The sequence below is a fragment of the Lethenteron reissneri genome, chromosome 70 (assembly GCF_015708825.2).
Source record: "Lethenteron reissneri isolate LAM-NWPU_2019-01 chromosome 70, ASM1570882v1, whole genome shotgun sequence".
NCBI classification, from domain to species: Eukaryota; Metazoa; Chordata; class Hyperoartia; order Petromyzontiformes; family Petromyzontidae; genus Lethenteron; species Lethenteron reissneri.
Window position 1 is genome coordinate 1771322 of NC_083848.1, and position 10575 is coordinate 1781896.

At 49.5% G+C, this 10575-nt stretch overlaps 1 protein-coding gene and 1 pseudogene across 1 annotated transcript in view; one reads left to right on the forward strand and one right to left on the reverse strand.

Moving 5' to 3' along the window:
* LOC133360990 (olfactory receptor 51E1-like) overlaps positions 1-2265 on the forward strand; it is a 25685-nt gene extending 23420 nt beyond the window's left edge. The window contains 1 exon segment of the mRNA XM_061579874.1: positions 2222-2265. Coding sequence (XP_061435858.1) covers positions 2222-2265 — 44 coding nt within the window.
* Positions 2266-2737: 472 nt separating this feature from the next.
* Positions 2738-3731, reverse strand: LOC133360930 (olfactory receptor 8H1-like; annotated as a pseudogene).
* Positions 3732-10575: the final 6844 nt, after the last annotated feature.

Genomic DNA, 10575 nt, shown 5'->3' on the forward strand with positions numbered 1-10575 from the left:
CATCAGAGTATGAGAGCTCGGGGTAAGCATTTACACCATTGGAACCTCATTTGCCAGTAGCAAAATATGATAATTGGTTTTTTACCCTTTCATCTGGCAACAAAACTGACACCTTTTTTTACAAGGAGTCATGTTTGCATTGACAATAATACCTGTGGTCGGAATGCAAACAAAAAAACACAACTCTGATAATGTGTGCACTGTCCTTGAAATTGATTGATCCACACCCGAGACAGCTTTTCTTAGAGCCTAGTCTCACATGGTGATGGACCAGATGACGCCAAAAAGCGCACAACTCAAAGACAATGTACCATCAGAGTATGAGAGCTCGGGGTAAGCATTTACACCATTGGAACCTCATTTGCCAGTAGCAAAATATGATAATTGTTTTTTACCCTTTTATCTGGCAACAAAACTGACACCTTTTTTTTATAAGGAGTCATGTTGGCATTGACCACAATACCTGCAGTCAGACTGCAAACAAAAAACACAACTCTGATAATGTGTGCACTGTCCTTGAAATTGATTGATCCACACCCGAGACAGCTTTTCTTAGAGCCTAGTCTCACATGGTGTTGGACCAGATGACGCCAAAAGGCGCACAACTCAAAGACAATGCACCATCAGAGTATGAGAGCTCGGGTAAGCATGTACACCATTGGAACCTCCTTTGCTACTGGCAAAGGAGGTTCCAGTGGTACTTCATTAACAATTGTACGACTACTACAACAACATGTGGATGTACTGAAGGAGATTAGGTGAATGGCATAGATGACAGGAAGTCATTGGGTGGCAAATATGTGAGGGTGATCATGATGATGAATGGTTTAAATGAATGGGGTTAATGAGTGATTTCCGTATCATGAGAATAGATAGTATTATTAAAGTAAATGATGATGATTGTATTGAATGAATGGGGTTAATGAGTGATAGCCGTATCATGTGAATAATTATTATTATAACTGTAAATGATGATGATTGTATTGAATGAATGGGGTTAATGAGAGAAAGCCGTGTAATGAGAATTATTATTAGGAAAGTACATGATGAGGAATGGATTGAATGATTGGGAGTTAATGAGGGATATCCGTATACTGAGATTATGAAGAGGGTGGTGGTTATGAGGGGGTAATTAAAGGGGGGGTCATGGGGTGAGCCGGTGTTAACAATAATTGTGAGCGTTGAGTGAGGAGCAAAAACTTAGTGAGCGAAGGTGACCTCTTAATGTGGAGGGGGAAGTTCGTCCCAGTGGATGGGGTGGTAGAGCGAGAAGAGAAAGAGAGAGAGAGAGACAGCGAGAGTGTGCGGAGTGAGCAGAGGCAGATGGAGGAACAGTTAGAGAGCAAAGATTGAGAACCAGAGGTCGCAAACGGGTTTTGATTCCTTACCCGTACCCGTACCCGGCCGCACCAGGGTCGCAAACGGGTACCCGTACCCATACCCGGCCGTACCCGTACCCTACCCGTACCCGGCCGGGTACGGGTGAGGTACGGGTATTGGGTACCTGATTGCGACCTCAGGGATGAAGCCATGTTGCAGACGCGGGTGGGTTGATTCTAGGAACTTGAATTGTGAGAAGAGGCAAGACGTTGGGAAATGAGTGACAAACAATTACTCACCAGTGACTCACGGTCTACCCGTACCCGGCCGCACCAGGGTCGCAAACGGGTACCCGTACTTGTAACCGGCCGGGTACGAGCAGCCGGGTATCGGGTAGGGTACAGGTATCGGGTACCCGATTGCGACCTCTGTTGAGAACGTAGAGAGAGGCCGAATAGGCGACGCGTCGAAAGAGTGGTGGCGCAAGACCAATATGTCATCATACATGTCGATTAAAATGCACTTACCTGTGTTAAACTAACACGTGTATTTGACTCAAGGTAGAATTCCCTCCAACGCAAAAAAAATCACTCACCACACTCACTTCTTCAAACTTGTACAGCCCCCCCCCCCCCACCGACACACCCACCCACCCATCCGCCTCCTCCCCATAAGCTTCAGCTGCTGCGGAGAAGCCACAAACGTCGCAAGTTCAATGTGCAATGAAGGGGCCTAAATGCGGCCCTACACAACACGAGAGCCTAAGGCCACGTGTGTTTAATCGGGCCTTGATCAAGACCACAGCGGCAACCTTGAACCTTGTCGCATTCTGGTGAAGTGGCGTCAGAGTTGCACCCGCGACTGAATCCATCTCTATGCACCACCTTGTCCGCGGTTGTAGACAAGATGGCCGAGTGGACGTGTCGCACTAGTAGAACACAGTGATCGTATTTCCAGCAAAGGAGGGGTTACGGTTACCAGGATTTGTATGTGCGTGTGGATGTTGCACTCCTTTTGTACCGTATGTTGCCAACCGTACTATGTGTGTATGTATGTTGAACTTCAATCACACCGTACATAGCCAACAATACTATGTTTGTATGTATGTACAGTGAGGGAAAAAAGTATTTGATCCCCTGCTGATTTTGTACGTTTGCCCACTGACAAAGAAATGATCAGTCTATAATTATAATGGTAGGTTTATTTGAACAGTGAGAGACAGAATTACAACAACAACATCCAGAAAAACGCATGTCAAAAATGTTATAAATGATTTGCATTTTAATGAGGGAAATAACGTATTGGAAGGGGGGGGGGGCTAAAAGAGAAGACGAGGAGTACGCATACGTAGACCTGTTCGTGCACAAGCCCCTGTTGGTGCACATGATAGAAAAGAACGAAAATGCTCATGAATGATTTAAGAGTGCAGCATCTTGGATTCACCGGGCACCACGCGCCCCACAAGGCGCCTGGCCAGAGCGCGTCGGATCTCGGCCGTGCGGAGGCCGTAGACGACCGGGTTGAGCACGGGCGGCAGAACGTACTGGAGGGTCTGCAGGGAGCGCAGGTCCCCTGGGATGGAGGCATGCAGCTTGAGGCCACTCACGAACGTGAAGAGGATGGAGCTGAAGAAGACGCTGATCACGCAGATGTGCGTGACGCACGTGTGGATGGCCTTAACCTTGCCCTCCCGCCGCTGCGGCTTGTGGCACTCGAGCAGGATGAGCAGGTACATGAGGACGACGATGATGAGGGGCAAGATGATTCCCGAGATGATGTTGATGTAGGTGAAGATGACGCTGGGGTAGGGGTCGCTGCACGACAGGTTGCCGAGCATCATGATGTCGCAGTTGGGCGAGGAGGTGACCTTCAGGCGGCAGTAGTTGAGGCGCACCACCACGGCCACGTAGCCGAAAATCGGCAGTCCCGCGAGCGCCACGGACGCCAGGAAGACCTTGAAGACCAGGGAGTTGGACATGATCGAGTGGTAGCGCAGCGGGTGGACGATGGCCACGTAGCGGTCCACGGACATGGTGGTGAGGATTAACGACTGCACCCTGATGGCTATGTGGTAGAAGAACATCTGGGCGATGCACTCGGGCATGGGGATGAGATTCGAAGCAACGAGGTTGGCCATGATCCTCGGCAGTGCGTTGGTCGTCTCCACGACGTCGGTGATCGCCAGCAGCGCCATGAGCAGGTACATGGGCCGGTGGAGGTTCGACTCGAGGCAGATGACGAGGCCCAGCGTCGCATTGGCTGCCACAGTGAAGGCGTAGATGAGGAGGAGGGCCGCGAAGGCCGAAGTAGCGAGCGGCGGGGGGGTCTCGGAAGAGCGTGACCATGAAGATGAGGTCCGACGAGGGGTCGACGACTGCCACGGTGCCATTCTGGGACGAGTTGAAGTCCATGTCTGGGAGAAATAAGAAAAGAGTGGGCGACGGAGTCGTGGGGGGTTTTGGGTGGGCGCTTGAGGCTTTCAGAAGATTGTTTGGGCAAAACGTTGTCATACCACGCTCGCCTACACCCGCATATTAAACCACGAACTAAAAACTAAACTTCGCTTTTTTTCATTCGACCAGGTAAGGCCCACCTAGCTAAATATAGATAGTTGTAAGACGCGACCCAGCTATCAGGAATGATAGCTCCGAAGAAGTGAATTATCATCACGTGTACATTCATGGCGGGCAAATATTCGAGACGCACGTTTTGTGAACGTGGAGGGGGGAAAAAACGGAGGACCCAGAGAAAGAATTCCACACAACTACGGAGAGAGAGACACGCAAACTTCAAATATACAACAGACGTCAGGATCGGGATCGGACCCACGAACCTCCTGCATACCAGGCGAGGGAGTTCACATCTCGCCACATATCCCAATAATCAAACCGACTCTCGGACGAAGAAACAGACATTCTACCCACGTGACTTTACCGAAAGGACAGTATGGATTCCTGCAGTCACGAAAGCTTAAAATCAAGATTGCCTGTAAGACAGACAACGTTGAGCTAACGACAAAATTACTCTCTAAAACGATTTAATTTAATTCCGATGTGACGAGTATACACACAAGGCATTTCTTGATGGGGACATCTTAACGTTTATGTAGCATCACCGTCATCCCAGGCCTTGTCTGGATAGCAGCATCTCGAGATACGACTGTCGGCTCAGTCGCGTTCGTGAGTTCCACGCGTGATGCTGCGTTGTGGTAGTAGATGCGTTCCAAAAAGAAAATAATAATATTGGTAATTGCCAGGCCAGGTGCACTTTAAGGCCACGTGAAGTGTCGAACGCCCGCTGGTAGCGAGAGGTCACGGGACAGACCCCAGGTGCCACGGGTGGCAGCTACTCGCTACTCACAGCACTTGCCCCAACAGTCTGTTGAAGGATACACGGGAGACCTTTGTCTGTGTCTCCTTCATAGCTGCTGCTCGCTAACAGCACTTGCCCCAGCAGTCTGTTCAAGGCTACACGGGGGACCTTTGTCTGTGTCCCCTTCGTAGCTGCTGCTCGCTACTCACAGCACTTGCCCCAGCAGTCTGTTCAAGGCTACACGGGGGACCTTTGTCTGTGTCCCCTTCGTAGCTGCTTCTCGCTACTCACAGCACTTGCGCCAGCAGTCTGTTCAAGGTTACACAACAACAGCAGCAACAACAACAACAGCAACAACAACAACAATTGCGCAGAGCGAATTTAAAGGGCACGTGGCGAGTCATGAGTAGGGCTGGGCTACAGCCGCCCTACCCATGTTGGTGGTGGTGGTGATGATGATGGTGGTGGTGGTCATGGTAGTGATGATTATGGTGGTGGTAGTGATGATGCTGGTGGTGGTGATGGTGGTGGTGGTGGTGATGGTGGTGGTGGTGGTGGTCATGATGGTGATGCTGATGATGGTGGTGATGATTGTGATGGTGGTCATGATGGTGATGATGATGGTGGTGGTCACGATGGTGATGTTGGTCATGATGGTGATGATGATGATGGTGGTCATGATGGTGATGATGATGATGGTGGTCATGATGGTGATGATGATGCTGGTGGTGATGATGATGATGGTGGTGGTCATAATAGTGATGATGATGATGATGGTGGTCATGATGGTGGTGATTATGGTGGTGGTCATGATGGGGATGATGATGGTGCTGGTGATAATGATGGTGGTGGTGGTCATAATAGTGATGATGGTGGTGATGATGATGATGGTGGTGGTCATGATGGTGATGATGGTGGTGATGATGGTGATCATGATGGTGATGATGATGGTGGTGGTCATGATGGTGATGGTGGTCATGATGGTGGTGATGATGATGATGGTGGTCATGATGGTGATGGTGATGATGATGACGGTGGTCATGATGGTGATGATGATGCTGGTGGTAATGATGATGATGATGGTGGTGGTCATAATAGTGATAATGATGATGGTGGTCATGATGGTGGTGATTATGGTGGTGGTCATGATGGTGATGATGATGGTGCTGGTGATGATGATGGTGGTGGTGGTGGTGGTCATTATAGTGATGATGGTGGTGATGATGATGATGGTCATGATGGTGATGATGATGCTTGTGGTGATGATGATGATGGTGGTGGTCATAATAGTGATGATGATGATGGTGGTCTTGATGATGATGATTATGGTGGTGGTAATGATGGTGATGATTATGGTGGTGGTCATGATGGTGATGCTTATGCTGGTGGTGGTGATGATGATGCTGATGATGCTGGTGGTGGTGGTGATGATGATGATGATGGTCATTATAGTGATGATGATGATGATGGTGGTCATGATGGTGATGATTATGGTGGTGGTGGTGATGATGGTGGTGGTGATGGTGGTCATAATGGTGATGATGAAGGTGGTGGTGGTGGTGGTGGTGGTGATGATGACGGTGGTGATGGTGATGATGATGGTGGTGGTCCTAATAGTGATGATGATGATGGTGGTCATGATGGTGGTGAGTATGGTGGTGGTCATGATGGTGATGATGATGGTGCTGGTAATGATGATGGTGGTGGTGGTGGTCATAATAGTGATGATGGTGGTGATGATGATGATGGTGGTGGTCATGATGGTGATGATGGTGGTGATGATGGTGGTCATGATGGTGATGATGATAGGTGGTTGTTATGATGGTGATGGTGGTCATGATGGTGATGATGATGATGGTGGTCATGATGGTGATGATGATGATGATGGTGGTCATGATGGTGATGATGATGCTGGTGGTGATGATGATGATGATGGTGGTGGTCATAATAGTGATAATGATGATGGTGGTCATGATGGTGGTGATTATGGTGGTGGTCATGATGGTGATGATGATGGTGCTGGTGATGATGATGGTGGTGGTGGTCATAATAGTGATGATGGTGGTGATGATGATGATGGTGGTGGTCATGATGGTGATGATGATGATTGTGGTGATGATGGTGATGGTGGTCATGATGGTGATGATGATGGTGGTGGTCATGATGGTGATGGTGGTCATGATGGTGATGATGATGATGATGGTCATGATGGTGATGATGATGGTCATGATGGTGATGATGATGATGATGGTGGTCATGATGGTGATGATGATGTTTGTGGTGATGATGATGATGATGGTGGTGGTCATAATAGTGATGATGATGATGGTGGTCATGATGGTGATGATTATGGTGGTGGTCATGATGGTGATGATTATGGTAGTGGTCATGATGTTGATGCTTATGCTTGTGGTGTTGATGATGATGCTGATGATGCTGGTGGTGGTGGTGATGATGATGATGTTGATGGTGGTCATGATGATGATGATGATGATAATGGTGGTGATGATGGTGATGGCGGTCATGATGATGGGTAGTCATGATGGTGATGGTGGTCATGATAGTGATGATGATGGTGGTGGTCATGATGGTGATGGTGGTCATGATGATCATGATGATGGTTATAATAGTGATGATGATGATGGTGGTCATGATAATGATGATTATGGTGGTGGTGGTGATGATGGTGGTGGTGATGGTGGTCATAATGGTGATGATGAAGGTGGTGGTGGTGATGATGACGGTGGTGATGGTGATGATGATGGTAATGATGATGGTGATGATGATGGCGGTGGTGGTGATGATGGTGTTTATGATGAGAATCGTGATGAGGATAGTCATGATGCTGTTGTTGCTGCTGATGATACTAATACTCATGATGATGATACTTTTGATGATTCTGCTCATTCTGATAACGATTCGGCTGATGCAATATTTGATGATTATAATTCTGCTAAAGTTACTTCTGCTGATGATGATGATGCTACTGCCACTCATGATGCTGATGGTTCTGTTTTTACTGCTGATGATGATTTTACTGATACTCATGCTGATGATGATTCGACTGATTCTAGCTTTGATGGTCATGCTTCTGCTCAAGTTACTGCTGATGATGATACTCCTGCCACTCATGTTGCTGATGATTCTGCTGATGATAGTTTTGATAATTACGCATCTGCTACTGTTTTTGCTGCTGCTGATGATGATGATACTGCCACTCATGATGCTGATGATTCTGCTGATGATAATTTTGATAATTACGCATCTGCTACTGTTGCTGCTGCTGCTGCTGCTGATGATGATGATACTGCCACTCATGATGCTGATTCTGCTGAAGATTATTTTGTTGAGTATGTGTCTGTTGCTGCTGATGATGCTGCCACTCATAATGCTGATGATTCTGCTGATGATACTTTTGAAGATTATGCTTCTGCTACTCTTACCGCTACTGCTGCTGATGATAATGATGATACTGTCACTCATGATGCTGATGATTCTGCTGATGATACTTTTGCTGAATATGTGTCTGTTGCTGCTAATGATGATGATGATGATTGCGACACTGCCACTCATGATTCCGATGAGGATTATGCTGATGACACTTATGATGATGAGGATTATGCCGCTGCCGCTGCTGATGATCGTGATGATGATGACGGTGACTTCAATTTGCAACAGATCGCTTACCAACGCTCGCCTTAGAACGTGAAATAACTCGGTGGAGGAATCAAGAACAGCAACAACGGCACCAATGTCTCAAAAACGTCTCACAGCTACTACAGGTCGTACTCCGGTGACCGCGACTGTAATTGCCTGCGACCGTTGTTGCCTGCGACTGGAGTTGCCTGTGATCGTCGTTGCCCGTTACTGGAGTTGCTCGTGACTCTGTTGTTGCCCGCGACTGGAGTTGCTTGCAACTGTTGTTGCCCGAGACTGGAGTTGCCTGCGACCGTCGTTGCCCGTGACTGGAGTTGCTTGCGACTCTGTTGTTGCCCGCGACTGTTGCCCGCGACTCTGTTGCCCGCGACACGTCAGCCCTGGCGCTGCGAGTCGACCGCCGCCTTTTATCGCTGGCGCCGTTCTGCGATTTCCATGGGGGGGTTAACTCCTTGGGGTGAAGGGGGTGGAGGGGGGGGACAGGGGGGTGGGGGGGATGTGTGGGGGATAGTGGGGGGTGGGTTACCACCCTCATGCCCCCCACCCCCCACCGACGCCTTCGGGGAGGAGCAGGAGGATGCTGAAGTGAATGTGGGGAAGCAGCTCCTTGAGGGGCAATTAACCATGGCGGCTCCTGCCCTGAGCACGTCTCTGTGTGTGTGTGGTGTGTGTGTGTGGGTGTGTGTGGGTGTGTGTGTGTGGGTGGGTGTGTGGGTGTGTGTGTGTGTGTGGGGAGCGGTAGTGTAGCGGTTAGCGCGCTGCGCTATGAACCTGGCGACCCGGGTTCGATTCCTGCTCACGGCTAACACCAGTGACGATTATCTGAACCGGTCCTGGGCCTCCCCTAGGTCGACTCAGCCTTAAATGAGTACCTGGTGCGGTGTGTAAACATCGCCACTAGGGAGACAAAGGCGGTCGGGCGTGGTGCTGGCCACCCACCCCCTCGTGTACCGTTCCGGCCTTCATAGGTGCTCGCTAACAGCACTTGCCCCTACAGTCTGTTCAGGCTATACGGGGGATCTTTGTCTTTATCTTTGTGTGGGTGTGTGGGTGTGTGGGTGTGTGTGTTGGTGGGTGTGTGTGGAGAGTTTCCCATACCTGGGCAGTGTGCTTATGACCGGCTCCAGTTTAACAGCAGAGGTCTCACTCCGAATCAGTCGAGCGGCATAATCTTTTCATCGGTTGCGGAACGCTGTGTGGAAGCTACCTGGTCTGTCGCTCCGCACGAAGCTTCAGGTCTTCTCGGCCTCGGTCATTCCCTCCCTTCTCTATGCTTGCGAAACGTGGACCCCCCTAATGGAGCATCTTCGCCGGTTAGAAGCATTTAGGCTGGCCTGCCTACGATCCATCCTGGGTTTAACCAGGCTGGATTGTGTGAGGAGCTCACAAATCCTTGAAAGATCTGGGAAAAGTCCCATCGGTGAGCTCCTCCGGCAGGCAAGGCTGCGTTGGCTGGGTCATGTAGCCCGCATGCCCAGCCACCGCATGCCTAAACAGCTTTTGTTCGGCGGGATCGAAGGGGCTAAACGGGCGCGGTACGGGCTCGAGAAGAGATGGAGTGATGTGGTACAGGAGGACGTGGAGCTGAGTGGACTTGCCGATGACTAGTACCAGCGGTGTCAAGATCGGCCTCTGTGGAGGAGGCTCGTGAAGGACGCTACTGGGCAGTTAGAGGCAGTCGCCCTCCAGCAACAACGGAGGGCGGAGGAGCGACGCTCACAACAACGAGCGGAGCGCCGGGTGGCTAAAGCACAGCAAGTTGGCACAGTAGGGGGCACAGGTGGTGCATCAGCCAATCATCTCGGTCATCTCAGTCAGTCGACCCATTGCACCTGGGTCTGCCCTGTGACCTCCTGCCAGTGGGCAGTTCTACACTTCACGTGGCCTCAAGGTGCACATAGCCTGGCCCAAGCGTCGTGGTAACATCATCGATTGTTGTTGTTGTTGTGTGTGGGTGTGTGTGTGGGTGGGTGGAGAGTTTTCCATACCTGGGCAGTGTGCTTATGACCGGTGTAACAGGCCGGTGTATACCCCCAGGCCGTAGTATACCCGGGATTAAAATGGCCGAGGCTAGATTATACCCGGGTATATTATGGCCTAGGCCAAATTATGCCCCTCTAGGCCAAATCATACCCCATGATAGTAATAGTGTTAAACGATATACACATGAATTACTAAATTTTTCCAACATTTTATTTAAAACTGTAAACACATACACTTTGATTGCTTCAATCAGAAAAACTTTAATAATAACCCTAACCCTGACTCTAAAAATGCTTCAAATGA